The sequence below is a fragment of the Crocodylus siamensis genome, chromosome 4 (genome assembly GCF_052110815.1).
Source record: "Crocodylus siamensis isolate JL-2025a chromosome 4, ASM5211081v1, whole genome shotgun sequence".
In the NCBI taxonomy this organism is placed as follows: domain Eukaryota; kingdom Metazoa; phylum Chordata; order Crocodylia; family Crocodylidae; genus Crocodylus; species Crocodylus siamensis.
Window position 1 is genome coordinate 109,929,190 of NC_143398.1, and position 17,688 is coordinate 109,946,877.

The 17,688-nt window shown below is 44.0% G+C and overlaps 1 protein-coding gene across 1 annotated transcript in view; it reads left to right on the forward strand.

Annotated features, from left to right (window-relative positions):
* The window catches only part of PKP2 (plakophilin 2), a 76,406-nt gene extending 66,066 nt beyond the window's left edge, over nucleotides 1–10,340 (forward strand). The window contains exons 9-13 of the mRNA XM_090043324.1: nucleotides 564–737; nucleotides 1,403–1,556; nucleotides 3,186–3,378; nucleotides 4,603–4,690; nucleotides 5,923–10,340. Coding sequence (XP_089899450.1) covers nucleotides 564–737; nucleotides 1,403–1,556; nucleotides 3,186–3,378; nucleotides 4,603–4,690; nucleotides 5,923–5,991 — 678 coding nt within the window. The 3' untranslated portion in view covers nucleotides 5,992–10,340. The remainder of the gene's footprint in view (nucleotides 1–563; nucleotides 738–1,402; nucleotides 1,557–3,185; nucleotides 3,379–4,602; nucleotides 4,691–5,922) is intronic.
* Nucleotides 10,341–17,688: the final 7,348 nt, after the last annotated feature.

Here is a 17,688-nt window from a genome sequence, read left to right on the forward strand (position 1 = left end):
TTTATTACCAATAATGACATTAAAATAATAGACAATAAAATCACCCTGGGTTTGTGTCCAGAACGTCAAGACTGGCACACCTAGAAATATATTACTCTTTTTTTTTCTCTTTTTTTAGGGGGGAGGGGGGCTGGTCTTTGTTTTCTGATTTTTTCAGTGTGATCATTAGAAATAGCTATGCACACAGGGCCTGTGCTGTACATATTTGTTGTACCACAGTACATGTGTCCAGCTACATAAATTTGACCCAGATAACTGGAGATAATAATGATGATGAAAATACAGAGGTAATCCTTTTTTCCTGGAAAAGGATTATCAGCTTTTTTTTTTCATCCATTTGGGATTTCTTTTAAGTTCTTCCACCACTAAAATAGAAAATGGCAATAAGGAGATCCAAGTTTACCTTACTATTGTACACAGTTCTCATGAATAGATCTGTCTCTCGTCAGCTGTGTCAAGTAGCCTATTCCCACTGACTGCTTTATAAAAAGTTGCAGTAATGGCAGGTTTAGACTGCATTTGATGTTACCACTGCTAAAGGTCTGATCTGTTTAACTGTACAGAAGCAACAGGACACCCCGCTGCCTGAGGAAAAGAGCAATCCCAAAGGTGTAGAATCACTTTGGCACTCCACACTGATTAGGACATATCTCTCCTTAATAGCCAAAAGTACAAGAAACTACACCCAGGAAGCATCCCTGGGAGCTCTCCAGAATCTCACCGCTGGTACTGGACCAGTAAGTTGTGTGTTTTCTTTTTTCTTTCAATTTAGGAGCATAGCAATTAGGGCTGCAGCGTGCTCTGCTTACAGCTCAGAGCTCTGACTCCCAGGGGGAAAGTTGCAAATTCAAAGAAAAGATAGATAAAAAAGACACTTAAGAATATTGAGGCAGGGAAAGCCAAGGCTCAACATTGTGGCTACTTTTTGTTTGACAGATAAAGAGTCTGTTGCCTCTCTGTGTAAGTGTTTCCTTTTGTGGCTAATCACAGGAGACAGACAAGAATGGAGCAGTGTGTATAATAAATATGTAAAGACATTTATATGCCTGTAAACGTGTGATTGGTTTTGTATGAAATCCCACAGTTCCTCCCAGAATAGAAAACAACGTCTGGCACACTGGCAGACAAGTTATTTTTAAAGGTGTTTCTCTTGTCATCAGCCTTTTCTGGTGCATACCAAAGACTGGCCAGGTGACCCAGAATCAAGTGCCACTAAAAAGGCTTTTGATCACCCATCTTTTAAATAGCAGATTGCATGTAGCTCAGAATCTGGACTAGTAAGTTGCACACAACCTCCAGAAACCTGAAATTGCACTACCTCAGTTGTACGTATACATGAGACGACACATTTTCTGCAGTTCTGTGAGTTAATTACTCAGTAAAGTTGTATGCCGTTTGACAGATGCCTTTTGCAGTATCCCAGACCATTGTCCGGAAGGCAAACGGCCTTCCAAGTATTCGAAGTATGCTACATGTGACCTACCCAGTTGTAAAGAAGACGGCAGTCTCATTGCTTAGGAACTTATCTCGTAACATTTCTCTGCAGAATGAGATAGGTAAGCAAAGGGCTGACATTTCCTCCCAGACTTTCTGTTCTCTTTACTTCCAGTTCTCCTGCTTTGACTTATTAATAGTTGCCAGCCCTTGTTCAAATGCCTTTTCTATTGCCTAAAATGTGAGTTTTGCCCAAATTGAGAACCTCAGCTCAAATTCTATCATGTATTCCTCATCAAATACTCCCGCCTGTATTATTTTCTGATAATATTAAGGGAAAACTTGAATCCATTTAGTTTTTTAAGAGGGAGGATTTTCCTATGCTTCAAATAATGAATAAGGTACAGTAAGAAGAAATCTGAGTTCCATAAAGACTAAGGCTTCCTATGTAATCTTCTTGCAATTCACGTAGCCTTTCTCCGAGTCAGCGTTTTATCTGTAAAATAGAAAACAGTGCTACATTAGCTCAGAAGTGTTGGGAAGCCTAAAACACACAAGCTTGTGAAGTGTTTTGGAACATAAAATGGATGCACTATAGAAAGACAAATTGTTATTTTTGGAAGAGGTGTGTTTCTTAACTTTTTTCTCTAGTTTTTCTTCAAAAGCCATTTGTATCATGGAACATTTTTATATAACATAATATTTGTATTACAAAGCGTATTCACTTCATGTGTTAATTTTCTGAGGAAAAATTCAATTGAAGGAATTGCAGGCAGGTTACCATTTACTGTTGACTGCAGCAACCTTCTGAGACTGCTGAGGGGAGGGACTTCTTTCTGTATCATAGGCGTCTATAGTACTTAACAACAAGAGAATGTATTAAACTATACACCTGGCTAGAGGATCATACCGCCTATGAAGGTATGTTTGGCACATCAATCCAGCAGAACTCCAAGCCCCCTGAGAATCATAGAAGATACTGCACTAGTGCACTCACTCAACTCAGAAAGCTTCTTATCCATTTTTACCCATCTTGCCTACTCAACCCAGCATAAAATTTACCCTGATCAGTTCTTTAGTAGAGATCCATTCTTCAACTTGCTGCTCAGCTCCCAAAATGTGCTGAATCCCCTACACTCCCACCAATTTTGTGTCCAATTCAGGAAGGCACTGCTTTGCTAACAAGCTGCTTGCTTTTAAACAATGGGACTTAAGCATGTTTAAAGTTGAGCTCCTGTTTCAGTGTTTTTCTGAACAGAGATTGGCCTAAGCAAGTTCTGGATTCAGGGCCTTGAGCAAAAATACAGGAAATTCAGCATCACACATGATATGACTAATACATACCTCAGACCACATACAAGTGCTACACTAACCTTGATGCTGTGTGCACACTGGCTTAATTAGTGCAAAATATTTTTAGAGCCATTTCTTCATTAAATTTCAGTTCAGTCATGCACCCTCATCCTTGATTTATTGGAGGGAAACATTAATTTATGCTAGTCTGATTGACACCAGAAAGCTACAAAATATATCTTAGCTAAGAAATATAAGCCATGTGATCTTTATAGCTAGACATCATTATACCTATAATTACATATAAAATACAATTATACACTTCAGTATGAAATTACATTTCACTTGTTAGCACACCCCCAGCACCACAGGTAGTGGAAGCATGATGTGTTGTGTGTATAATGTAGAATATACAGGATATATTTAATTGGATTCCATGTTTCGTTTTCATCTTGTAGCTAGAGAAGTTTTACCTGATTTGGTCTCCCTACTTCCTGACTCTGTCCCAAATCCTGATGAGGTTGTCAGTGATACCACTGCTTCTATCTGCTACACCTTGTACAATTTGACCCAAAACAATTCCCAAAATGCACGGCTTCTCCTAAATAGTGATGGCCTTCCAAAGATTATGAACATCAGCATAAGTGACAGGTGAGTCATTATAACATAACATTATAACATTATATAATTCCCCATGACAAAAGAGCAGCAACATCCACTGGAAAGAATATATCTTAATACACAGTTTAAATAATCAAAATGTTAATTCAGTTGAACATAGTGGGCACATGTACATGTGCCACTATATGGTTACTGCACCGTCCATTTAGTACTTCCTTTTGGAAGCACTAACAGCCAGTACTGCACTGTGCATGCCACACAGTTATTTTTAGGCACTACTTCACCATAGTGATGCACTATAATGTGTACTGTGGTGATGTAGCTGTGGCATCATGGGTTTTGCCTGCAGATGCTACGTCGCTATAGTGCATTGCTACAGCGATGTAGCGTCACAGGTAAACATGCCCACTGGGTTATATAGTGAAATCCTTTTGAATAATTACTCCATCCAAGAGTAAACTTGCTTGCCCCTGTCTTCTTAAATAGTCCTTCAGAAAGTGAAATTATCTGTTGAAGGACTAGCCCTCTTATAGTTGTTCTTTGTGACCATTCTTTTCTCATAAAAGAGTAGAGACGTTTTAAGGGTGAATTTGCCCGACAAGTACATAAAATAAAATACATAAAATAATGAAAGTTTACTCTCACCAGCACTTGGGGCCTTTCAGGGAGCTCCTTGCTGGGGAGCACTGTTAAACGGTATAAATACCCTTAAATAGGAGGCTCCAGGCCCCTTTGTTTCCCTATGATTGCAGAGCACATCACCACTGATAGCTCACAAGGAGGTGTACTCTTTACACTGGTCACATCTACACAAGGCACTGACTGTGCAGTGATTACTTCACAGTCATGTACTACTGGTATACACAAGCATTAAATGACTGCAGTAACTGGAGTTACTGCACAGTAGCATCACCAAGCAGCATTTAGGTGATGCTGACTGCACAGTAGCTCATTACTGCTGTGCAGTAGCATCACGTCATGCTTCACACCACATGATGCTATTGCACAGTAGTAATGAGCTACTTCGCAGTCAGCATCTCATGTAAACACTGCCACTATGTTCACTGAGAAAGATGGCATGAGGTCTGTTAAGAAAGCTGAGAGAAAGAACTCAGCTCTTAGGTTCAAAATGAAGGAGCAACTGTTTTTAAGTGATTGTGTTGTAAAGTGTTTGTTCTATTTAAGTCCACGTGCATTGTTCATGACCTGCAATGTTAGCTGTATTTTATGGGGGTTTTGTTTTACAAATGGCAGTGCTACATTCAACAAAGCTGGCAGAGCTGCCTCAGTCCTCCTGTACTCCTTGTGGTTGCACACTGATCTCCACAGTGCCTACAAAAAGGTAAGGTCTGAGTTAGTACAACTGTGTTCAACTGGACTTTTCAAACTCCAAAGCAGTTTCTTTCTGCAGTTTCACTCATGTGATTTGTTGTAACAGAGTATCAAGTAGGTCTGCACTATTGGTAAGTGTACCATTCTGTTACTACCATAAAGAAGAGTGGGGGTTTAGTCTTAATTTGGTATTTCCATGTGTACATGCTGAATCATTCCAGTTAATAAATGCTCAGCTCCCACTGGGTATCTATTTGGAGCTTTCTGTGTGCTGCCAAAGTTGATGTAGATAATACTCCCTTCTGCCACAGTAGCAATGATGTTGACCAACACCTGAGCAGATATCTATTTAGCATGGACAGACCTAATTTGATATGAAGGGAGTATGACACCAACAAAAGCAAAGATAGGCCAGCAGGGAACCTACACCTTCTAAAAAGCAGTCAGGGTTGGGTTTGGGGGGGATAGGTTTGATTTGGTTGGTTTGATTCGGTTTGGTTGGTTTTTGGGGGTGGGGGTTGGCTTGGTTTTGGTTTGGTTTGGTTTTTACTTGTTTGCGTTAATCAAAGGTCTTAATTATATTCAAACAAAGGGGCAGGGCCGAAGAAAGGGTGTTGGCCAAGTGGAACTGCATACTCAAAATTAGACAAGAATCAGCCATAACTGAATTGGCCAATGAACTAGCTCACTTCTTTCGCCATTTGTTTTTTGTTTTTTTTCACACTGGGGGTCATTTAAACTTGTTTCATCATTTAGGGGGCTCTTCCCTGCAAATTTAATTTCCCTGTTCTTTTTTTATTTATTGTTTAGCCTCTGAAAATCCCCCATAAATTTAAAATAAAGCCATCTTTCCAGGGGTTTTCTTTTGTTTGTTTCCTATTTTAATCCTTGATGCAAGGACAGTGTTTGCAAGATCTGTACTTTTTGGTTAGACACAATTATTAAGATCTAGTTTTCAGAAAGTTCTGAGCCCTCTGAAAAACAGATCCACTTGAAGTGATTTATTAGAAAATGAAAAAGTAAAGAACCTAACCATGACTAATCACTTTCAAAAAGTAAATCTGGCAAACAAGCCAAAGGAATAACTTAAGTAAATGAAGCCAATGAAATCCTGGAGCAGTCTTTTACAGAAAGTTTCAGATGCTTTGTATGTGCTTAGAAATTGCTCATTGTCCTATAGTGCCTTCATTTACAGACTTGTCATTTATTATAATTAGTTCTTTTGTTTGTTTCATTCCAAAGGCTGAATTCAAGAAGACAGATTTCATCAATAACCGGACAACCAAAGCCTACAATTCACTAAAAGGCTGAAGTTGGCTACATTGATACTAGAGAGATGAGAATATGTATGGATTTGTATAGTTGTCTTTCAGTGTCAGTTCTACCACTATGAACTGTGAAATGTCTCAGAAAAGACTGACTTTTGTATGTGACCTGAATGAGCAGAGGAAAGCGGTCCTTGCCTTTATCCTATTCATATTGTTCTCAATTTTACTTAACAATATGAACAGCCAAAGATGATAGTCTTTAGGATTCCTGATGCAACCTTTCAGGCAAGCTCACTAATAGTCAATGCTTCATACACTGCTGCATCTAATCTAACAGCAGTTTATACAGAGAGGTTGGGAATTCTAACTAGCAAAATATTCTTTATAGGCAACATTTTAAATGAGGAATCCTCCAGGGGTGACTTTAAATTGCACTGCTCAGGAAATAGTATTTTTTTTATTTACAATAATAATTACTCTTTGAGCATGTGCAGTGCTAAAACTGTACCTCCAGGCTGTGCAGTTGAACAGAACAAACAGAAGATTTTTTTTTTTACTACATGCATTTTATAAAACACTGAAAAAGTTAGTTATTTGGAGGGGGTCTGTATTTTCTGTATTAATGTATTCACTGACTCCCAGGGCTTCTTTGCTTTGAGAGCGCAGTAGTGGCAGCAGCACTGACAGATTGTAAAGTCCCCACTGTTTTATGAGAACTGACAGCCTGGTCATCCTATTCTCCTCTGCACCTTCCTCTCACTACTGCAAGGCTTGGTGACTGTCCCAGCAAGAGTTTTAAATAGTATAAAAACATGTCAGGTAATTGGGTTGAGCTCTGATCTGTCAGTGAGTGCTAACTTAGCAAAATTGCAGCTGGTAATTCATGGCTAATTTTAAGAAATGTTCCATTTAAAAAAGCATTCTGTTGATGGCTGTATATTGGAAAGGGTGCAGAGATTGGTCCCTTTTCTTTCTTACTAAATATGAAAGCATGAGATTAGCATCATTCTTGCTTAGGACCTCATCTGAACCTTACTCGTATTCTCTCAGCTGGAATCATAATCCTCCCCACAGTTATGCACTGTAATGTGCTGATTGAAGGAGTTTTACTTTAGATGTGGGAACAGGGAACAGGAGGAGATAGGCTTCAAAGTAACACATGACTCTGTTTTCATTCTTTGTTCCTGGGGGAGGGAAGGAAGAGAAGCCAAAATGCTGAAAACATATGATGGCCTCTTTTAGCAGGAATTAATGGGTTTTTCTTAGTATTCTTTGAGCCAGCAACTGTTCTTCAAATGCAAAATAAAAAACATAAACAAAAACACAACAAAAAACCCCTCTCTAAGCCAGTTTATTAATTGACATAAATATATAAACTGGTGTCACTGTGCTAAAGTCAGTGGAGCTGCAGTAGTTTTTGGCCACCTGATAATGTGCCTGGAATAGGGAACCCTAGCCCTATTACAGAGTAGAGAGGGCCAGGAGGAAGGGCAGCAAGGCACCCTCAGCCTGTTCACCTAGAGGCAGCCTCCTAAACAACATACTAATGGTAACATCAAGGCATGGCAGGCAGGAGAGAGGAGCCAGCTAAGGGAGATTGGAGTAAACAGGTATGTTCTGCACAGCTGCCAGGGGGCAAAACGACTACCCTGGAAGTGCCCTTAACTGTTTATACACTTCTTTTGCCCAGACAGCAACTTTCTCTGCCCTCCTAGTACTAAATGGTAGTAGAAGATCTGTGCACTGGTCCTCACCCGTTAGAGAATTTCTCCACATTTGGGAAATCTTTAGAGTTCAGTCTCTGGCACATGTAAGTCTGCTTAACTACTAGGCCAAATAATTTTATCAGTCCTTACCCGCAGAGTTGTATCTTACTTAAGACTGCAACCAAGCAAAAAACAATGTGGCATCATATCCAGATGTCTCGTTGGATATGAGGCTGTTAAAATTTGCTCTCAGAGAAGTGCACCTCTCATTGAGTTGTGTGGCAATTCATGCTTCCACTGCACAGTTTGTCTCAGGAAGGTTTAACAACTGTACCCTGCCCCAGGTCATTTCCATGTATTAGACAAAGCTTTTGAATTTGCTTTGAAAAACTAATATCAAATGTAACAAGTGGGAGGTTCTAAAGTATTTTGTATGTTTCAGAGGGAAGTTTTCAAGAAGCTCTAGGTCCAAAACAATATGAGAGAAACATGGGGTTACACGATTTCATGTAAATGAAAATATTTTCATTATTTTGAAAAAAATGGGACTGAAAACAGATATTTAAAATCTAAACTTTCCTCACAATATGTTACTCCAAGCACTGCTGTGTGTCACTAATGATGTGGAACTGAATCTCCTACTCTTATTTCACTGCGCCAAAATGTATGAAATGCAAGCATGAGAATATATAGAGTCCAAAGAGTGAAGGTAAAGAATGAAAACCAACACAAGCTAGGTGCAGAAGAGTGAGGAAGGGGCCTTTCGCAATTGCCCAGCAGTGTAAGAGTACTCTAAAACGTCCAGTGATTTCAAAAAGAATGGAGTTTGATAAATGTTGAATATGTCTGAAGTCTCCAAGATTTAATTAGATTTGAATGTAAAGGGGAGCACAGCATACCACCCCTCAGACCATGCAGGTGGGGGTAAGGCATGGCTGGAGACCCTGGCCCAACATGAAACCCCAGGAGGGCCATCCGGGGGGCAGGAGCTGACCAAGGCATCACGGGAGCCCCAGGGCTATCCTGCCCCACTGCACTGCAGAGAGCGACAGTATGGGGTGCTCAGCTTCAGTGGCGACTGAGAGTGCTGGTGCACCCCTGACAGCCAGTGTTCCCCGCTTAGGCAACAGGCAGGGTGTCCCCCTGAGAGTGCCAGCCGGGAAGTGGGGACGCCAGGAGAAGTGATCCCCCTGGTTCCCCTGCGACCGATCGCACCGACTGGCAGGGTGGGATTCTCCTGCAGCTGATTGCACCAATCCTGCACAATCGGCCCCGGGGAGAACCCCCCCCGGTCAATGCAGTTGGCAGTGGGGGACCCCCCCTACCAGTTGCTGACTGACCGCTGGGGGGTGGGGGCAAGTGCCCCCCTGACTCAGGAGGCACCAGTTGCCCATCCACCAAGAGGCTCAGCCCAGGACAGCTACTTTCCTATGCTTGCTCCCTTCTGCCCCACTCAGGGGGACTACCCCTGGCCAAGCCCAGCACCCCACACAGCTGCTCTCCTTGGCTACATCAGGCAGAGGCAGCCCTTGGGGCTGCCCCCTGTGTCCAGGGTAGCCAGGGACAGTGGCTAGTGGACAGGTTCCTCCTCCCCACACCTGTTCTCTACTCTGCCCCCAGGAACCCCATTCACTCAAGGGCTCCATTTGTGCAAAGGGACAGCAGTGGCAAGCAGCCTTCTTTTCTGTGCCTGCTCCCTGCCCAGCTCCCCTAGGAGTTAGGAGAGCTCACTGTGTGGTACAGTAGAAGGGAGGTACAATCACACCGTTGAATCCCCTCTGGATCTGCCCCGACTTTGGAGTTAGTCCTACTGGTACAGGATTTATTGCTGGTAACAGCATCCCTTTAACTCCTGATTGTTCAGGAACTGTTTAACAATTATGAGGGGGAAAAATTGGAATAGATGTTATTTCAGTGTTATAAACGGGGTGTGTAGGGAGGAAACCACAAATGTGCCTTAAAGCTGTTCTTCCTCACTGCTGTGAGATCAAAAACATTTCAACAGGACTCCAAAGAAAGCAAAACAATGTTCTTGGGAGACATAATAAAACAATAACTCTAACAAAAAAATCTGCCTCTGGATTGTATTGTTGTTAATTGACCTACCTAGAAACTATGAACATCTTGCCTTCAAGCCTTATCGCTCCCTTACAGAGGGCAAATACATTTTTAGTTAGGTCTTGCTCTGGAGAAGCAGAATTTGGTGCAAAGCAGTGTGTACAGTTGCAGTTTAGCTATCCAGCTTGCCTAGTTATGCCAAAGGACTCCTGTAGTAATCAGTTTACAGTAGAATGCCAGCTAAAGCCTTCACTGTGTAAGGATAAATGATCTGTCAATGTACTAGGCATGCCTGATGTTTTCACAGTTTGCATTGGTGTTTGGTGACCTATGCATTCTGTGCAGTGTATCATCATGGTATAAGATCAATGGAATTGTCTTCACAACAGTCCTGTGAAATTGGGAAACATTATTATCCCCTCTTTACAAAAGGGGAAACCAAGTCAGAGAGACATTAAACAAAACCCCCAAGGTCACAAAGTCTGTGGCAAAGCTGAGAGTTGAATCCAGATATCATAAGTCCTGGGCTGGCGTCTCACCAGAAAAATCTTCTCCATCTTTAGCAGACATAATTAGTAGTTAATAATACTCTGTGAACTACCATAGAATAAAGAGTTGGATTCATGATCAGAAAATGGCTTGCTCTTTTTCTTGTTTCACCCTTCAAACTTCCTATTTCTGCTGGTTGGTAAGCAAGGGTAGCACTTTCAGGCTCCTTTTCCAGTTAGTACTAAGTGGGTGCATTTACACAAGATGTTTAATGCACAATAGACTAATTTGCTGCAGTAAATGTCTTGGTGTCTACACATGTGCCTTTATTAGGCTGGAGTAAACTAACTAAACTGGAGGGATGTGGATAGCCTGGAGAGGGTCTGGAGAAGGGCCACTCATATGGTTAAGGGCTTGCAGGCCAAGCCCTACGAGGAGAGACTAGGGCACCTGGACCTTTTCAGCCTCCGCAAGAGAAGGTTGAGAGGCGACCTTGTGGCTGCCTATAAATTCATCATGGGGGCGCAGAAGGGAATTGGTGAGGCTCCCCTGGGAGTCATGAGAAATAATGGCCGTAAGCTAACAGAAAGTAGATTTAGACTGGACATTAGGAGGAACTTCTTCACAGTTAGTGGCCAAGGTCTGGAATGGGCTCCCAAGGGAGGTGGTGCTCTCCCCTACCCTGGGGGTCTGCAGGAGGAGGTTGGATGGGCATGTGGCTGGGGTCATCTGAACCCACCACTCTCTCCTGTCTATGCAGGGGGTCAGACTTGATGATCTATTGAGGTCCCTTCCGACCCTAACATCTGTGAATTTACTATGCAGCAGAATAGTATTTGTAAATATTTCTAAATACTTGTAATTACAAGTATTTACAAGTACGATCCTGCTGCAGAGTGAAAAACTGCACAGCAGGGCACATGTAGATAGATGCTGGAGAGACTGGCCAGGGCATGAGGGTGCTTCAGCATGGGGGCTGCCTACTGGCTAACCCCCACACTGAAGCACCTTCATGCCCCAGCCAGACCCTCTGCAGCATGTTGAGCCAGGGGGAGCAGCCCCAGGCTGGCAGACTCACCCCCCAGAACCACCTGCCAGCCAGGGCGGCTCCAACCTGGCTCAACATACTGTGATCCCAGATACACATTCAAAGAGCAATAAATTCTGGAGTTTATTGCTTACCATTAATTACACATGTAGACACACCCAGTTAGATCCAAGATTACTGTGTTAAACTACAGAGTTGTCTACAGATGAAAACAGGTTCTGCACACTTGATCCCACTCACATGCACCAAATATCAAATGATGTCACATAGCTGTTTTCTGCTGCATGCCCATGGTATATCCAGCATCATTCCCTGTTTTGATGTGTTCATGAGAGCAGCATTAGGTCCACCCAACAATGGCAGCTTCCTGACTTTTTTCAATGCATGGTCCATCCAAAGTAGAAGCAACAGGGTGGGTCATGTTTTCAGGATACCTTCTCTAGCACCACCTAACACAATGCAGACAGGTCTTGCATATATGAGAGTTGTTTTTCAGTGTTTTCTTTTAGTTCAGGTAGTGTAAAGTACATATGAGGTGTTCTCCATGTAAGTATGTGTAAGATATGTATTATCTATATATCCCCATTCAAAGCTCATCAGGAAAAAGCATTATCACCAAAGTGAACCATAATACAGCAGACCATGCCATGCAGCATTTGGAACTGTTTAACCTGGTAGTGTGTCCTAGAATCATCTCTTTAAACTGAAAGATGGTTTCTTCTATTTTTACAGTCACTGAGTCTAGAGGTTCATGTATTTATCCCTGGCTATCTGAGCCCCAAATACTCAGATTTCATAGAATCATAGAATCGATGCGTCGGAAGAGACCTAGACAGATCATCTAGTCCAACCCCCTGCCATGGGCAGGAAGGAGCACTGGCGGTGGCAGGGATCATAAGACCCCAGCCAGGTGCCTATCCAGTCTCCTCTTGAAGATTTCCAGGGAAGGTGAGAGCACCACCTCTCTGGGAAGCTTATTCCAGGCTCTGGCCACCCTTACAGTGAAGTAGTTCTTCCTAATATCTAACTAAGCCTCTCCTCCCTCAGCTTGTGGCCATTGTTCCTGGTGACTCCAAGCGGGGCCCTGGTGAACAGACTTTCCCCGAGTCCCTGCTGCTGGCCCCTGATAAGGTTGTAGGCAGCCACAAGATCCCCCCTCAGTCTCCTCTTTCAGAGACTGAAGAGATTCAGGTTCGCCAGCCTCATCTCATAGGGCTGGCCACGGAGGCCCCCAACCATACGAGTGGCCTCCTCTGGACCCTCTCCAGGTTCTCCACATCCCTCTTGAAGTGCGGCTCCCAGAATTGGACACAGTATTCCAGCTGCGGCCTGACCAGCGCCACATAGAGGGGGAGCAAGACCTCTCGGGACCTGTTAATGATGCCCCTGTTGATGTATGGCAGGGTGCGGTTGGCTCTGCCTATTGCTTCGTCGCATTGGCGACTCATATTCATCCTGGAACCAATCCTGACTCCAAGATCCCTCTCTGCCTCTGTGCTGCTGAGAGGGGCAGCCCCTAACCTATAACCATAATGCTGGTTCCCTCTCCCCAGGTGCAGCACCCTGCACTTGTCCTTGTTGAACTGCATCCTGTTCAGATCCTCCCACTTCTCCAACCTATCCAGGTCTGCCTGGATGTGGTCCCTGCCTGCCGGTGTATTCACTTTGCCCCACAGCTTGGTGTCATCAGCAAACTTGAACAGGGTGCTCTCCACACCCTCATCCAGGTCACTAATGAACCCTGTCCCATGGGCTCTGGAACAAAACCCAACTGCCTGAATTCATTGTCTTCCCAGAATTGGGACATGCACTGCTTCCTCAACACAGTGAAACTATCTCATCTCTGCTGCCTGTGGGAGTAGACCGTGGCAGTCCAGGCAAGGAGATGCCACACTCTGTAGGCAGAGCTCTGCTTTACTGTGCCTCTCTCTGGCACAGAGCAGAGAAGTTGGGCAGGGTCCATGGGATCTAGTACTACACGAATTCACAAAATTAAGCCCTCCATATCCAGGGCCCCAGATAAGGACAAAGCTGAGTTGGGGCTCTATATTCAGCTACATATTGAAAGGAAGAGCGTCTCCAAACAAATCCCATTTAGTCTGACTTAGTACATGGCTGTAGTGATTTTTGACTCTTGATCCAATCTCACTTACTGAGGCCTTGTCTTCCCTGCAACATTTAGCTTGAGCTACTCTACTCGCGCTAGCTCAAGTGAGTGGTCACAACTGTGAAATTCCACTCAGGATGCACAGATAGATTGGATTAGCCATTGGCAAGTGATACAACTGAGGCTGCTACATCCCTACATTTTGCTAGCTCAAGCACCAACAGTAATGGAGCATTGCATGGGCAAACATGGTGAGAGCCGTGTGTATGTGTGGACAGGAGTTGGATGACAGTAAAAATATGAGTTATACTTTGAGTTCATAGTGCAGCAAGGCTAATTCTTTGGAAGATCAGAAAACAGCCACACTGTGAGAGGGGAAGTGGTAGATCTTTGTGTTTGAGGTCACACTTTACATTTCCTCTGAATAGACAATTCATGTCTACAACAAAGAAGATGTTTCAAAATGCACCCAAGATAACATTGCTTGTTTATGGCTGTGAATTTCTTTAACTTGCCAGTACTGTATCAGCCTCTATCCCCTTTTCCTTTGGTAGTCTCTATGCTCACGCACCATGACTTTGATGTTTAATGATGCACAAAAGGAAAAGAAAAACAAAGGGAGATGACATCTTCAATTTTCCATGCTGTTAGGGATAATGGCAGTGATTTTCTTCATGGGACTCTGCCACCCCTACATCCTGCCCTTTTACCGCACCAATATAGGCACAAGCCTGTGACCTCTGTTGGTCTTGCCTTTACAGCAAGTGAGATATGGTGACTTGTAACAGAGTAGCTATCCCTATCTATTGCAGGCAAAAGGGTAGCCACCACTGGCCCCTCTCATGTGATTCACAACATCCTTAAGACTTTATACCCTTACTCAGTACAACAGTTGCCACTGGGTCTCTTTATAATGACTTCTATTATTCCTACTTTTTTCCCCTCTGTCTGGGTACAGCCCCCACCCTGCATTAGTTTCCTTCTTTCACCCTCAGTCAAGCTCAACTCAGTCCTCCCTCAGGGCCTACTAATTACCCAGCCATATACCTTGATTCATTCCTACTTATAGTCCGTCATTCTTCTGGCATGACAGTATGATTCCTCCTACATCCATTAACAGGCCTCTCAACCCCAAATCAGTCACTCAGCTTTTGCTTTCTTGCTCTCAGCATCTTGTTTAGTAATCTGACAACTCTTAATTAATCTGCTCCCAGACTTCTTTTTCTCTGGGGACTGCCCAGCATGCAAGACAGTCACACAGCTGTTATGACAATCAAGTCCCCCAACAGATTACATCCATTTTGGCCCTTTTCTAACTGGCCTAATAGAAAGCCCTCTTATCTCTGGAGTTTCTAGTCTAATAACCCCATTCCTCTCTTTTTTCCTTTAAGAAGAACCTCAGGCTAAATTTGACTAACCAGCAGCTGCAGCTTCTTCCTGGGTCACTTCTTCATCCGTTCCTCTTTCCTCTTGGTTGTGTGGCTGGCTCCCAGCTATCTTACCGGCTCCTCGGTTTAATGCCTGCCCCTCCATAATATCCCCTCATGCATCCCCTCTCCAGAGAATCATCCTGTTGGTGTACCTGGCTTTAGCTTCCAGTTCAGCATGATGGGCCAGTAGGAGCTGGCCTCAGGGTGCCATGTATTCTTCCTGCTTTGCACCTGGCTCACAGGGGGACCAGTCTGCCCTGGACACGGCCAGCATGTTTCTCCCTGTTGCTCTGCTGTACTTGTGCCTGCAGGTAAGTACCTCTCCATGTTTGGGTCCAGAGAAGCAGTCTGGACTGGAACAGAATCCATGTTTGGTGCCCTGTTACAATAGCCATCAAGATATTTAGCATAGTGTTTTACCTTTAATTCTACGTGCACTTTGTGCATTTATAAGTATCATCCAAATTCCAGGAAAGTGAAGTCAGTTTGCTTTATTACACACATTGAAAGTAAAGCAACTTTGTTCCATATATAAATAGCAAGAACTAGTATTTTTAACAAGCAGGGTTTGTGCCCTGTACAAATCATGAAGGAGAGTGTTGGGGGAGGGCATGCAGAGAACAGGAGTGGGAGGACATGGGTTCTGAGCGTGGAGCGGGGATGGGGAAAACAGGATTCTTACCCAGTGCCCAGGTGCTGCTACTGCTGCTACATGCTGTGCCCACTCCTGCTTTTGCTCTTAAAGCCACAGCAGTGTAGTACTATAGAACTGTGTGAAGCAGCTAGTATTCACTTTGGATTCAGATTCAACCGATTCGGGGGCAAGTGATTTGATTCAGTGATTGAAATCACTGTCATGAATCAATTTGGCTGAAACTGATTCGGAGATTTGGCTGCTGCTGAATCACCCGAATCTCCGAATTGGACAGGCCCTATCCCCCGCCCACTCTCCCAGCCCCATCTATGGCTGCCCCATGTGGCCCCAACCTCCCAGCTCTTTAAAAAGAAAAGCTCCAGGATTATCAGCTCCTGCCAGGTGTGGAGGATGATCCCCACTGCCCCTGACTGCCCCACACTGCATGGGGGGGCTGTCATGAGCACCCATCCCCCACCTGCTCTCCCAGCTCCCCACCCATGGCTGGTCCACCTGGCCCCAGCTCCTAGTGCTTAAAAAAAAAAAAGCCCCTACTCACCAGCTCCTGCCAGGTGGGGGGGAGATCCCTGCTGGCCCCCACTGCCCAGTGCTGCATGGGAGGGCTCTGCCATGAGCCGCAAGAAGCCCCTATGGATGCTGCAGCGGTTGGTGAGCCCAGGCTTTTTTTTTTTTTTGGCTTTTTTTTAAAGAACAGGGAGCTGCAGCAGGCAGAGCAGCCATGGGGGCAGCTAGGAGAGCCGGTGGAGGCTAGGGGTGCTCAGAGGCCTGAAGAGGCACTCAGGCTGGGGGGCACTCAGGGGCCTGGAGGATATGGCAGGGGATGGGGCCTGGCAAGGGTCCCACCATGGTCCATTTCCCTCTCCTCCAGCCTCAGACCCTGGGTCCAGCTCCCTGCAGCGGCAAGCAGGAACTGCCCAAATCTCCAAAGTTTTCTGAATCTTTTCTGAATTGATTCAGAGAGCTTTGAATCTATTCGGTCCTTTTTACTTGTCTCCTGAATCGATTCAGATTTGGAGATTCAGCTGCCAAATTGAGCCGAATCTCCTCCAAATCAAATCAGCACCTGAAGCTTCGCGCAGCCCTACAGTGCTGCTACAAGTGCAACACTGTGGGACTCCTTTTGATGCCAGGCCATGAACTCTGTGGGAGTGGGGGATGCTTGTGGTGCTTCCCGTAAGTTGGTACCTGGGGCTGCTGCCCCTCTTGTCCACCCCTAGTTATGCTACTGGCAAGAATTTTACCAGTTTAGTTTATTTGAATTCTTCATTCCTCAAGAAATAAATGCTTGTAAAAAAGGATAATATAAAAGTATTATTGTGATTCTATTTGGAAACTGTCCCTCTAAACAGAAAATGCATCATCTTTCTGGCATCATTGGAGGGGTTGTGAACTTTAGAGTGGAGGTACCTACCCACTACATGCAGGTATCAATCAGCACTACAACCAGCCACAATCTCTAATAGAGTTGAGCAAACCTAAAAAGAGAAATGTGGATAAGAAAATTAACCTCTTTCACCTGAAAAATAGAATCAACTTTCCTTTAATATTCCTGGTATTTCTCCTTTCCTCCTGGCCAAAAAAAAATGGAGAAAATTAGAAGTAAAACTGATTTCTCACTGTTTTTTTGTTTTGTTTTGTTTTGTTTTGTTTTTGAAGTGTCCAAAATGCTCTGATGAATATTATTTTTCTATATTTGGTTTGGCCATCACTATTGTGCTGCTTTATTAGTGTTCTTCTCTTCAGGAAAAGATGACCTGCCAAAGACAGAATTCTGTAGACACCAGATGACCTCTGATCATGTGCGTGGCTCTTCTCTGGACTCGCTCAAGCTTCTCCACATCCTTTTTGAATTGTGGAGCCCAAAACGATGCAGTACTCCAGCTGCAGCCTCACCAAGGCCAAGTACAAGGGGAGAATGACATCCTGGGATTTGCTTGAGAAGCATCTATGGATGCAAGCCAGCATTTTGCTCGCTTTACTAGTCACAGCATCACACTGAAGGCTAATTCTCATCTTGTGGTCACTCATGACCCCGAAGTCCTTTTCATCTGTAGGGCTAACCGGCCTAGCACTGCCAAGCCTATCATCATGCTGCGGGTTTTTCTTCCCGAGGTGGAGAACCTTGCATTTGTTGGTGTTAAACACCATCAGGTTCTTATCCACCCATTTCGTAAGCCTGTCCAGGTCAGCCTGGATCACCCTCCTATCCTCAGGTGTGGATGCTTTACCCCAGAGTTTGGTGTCATC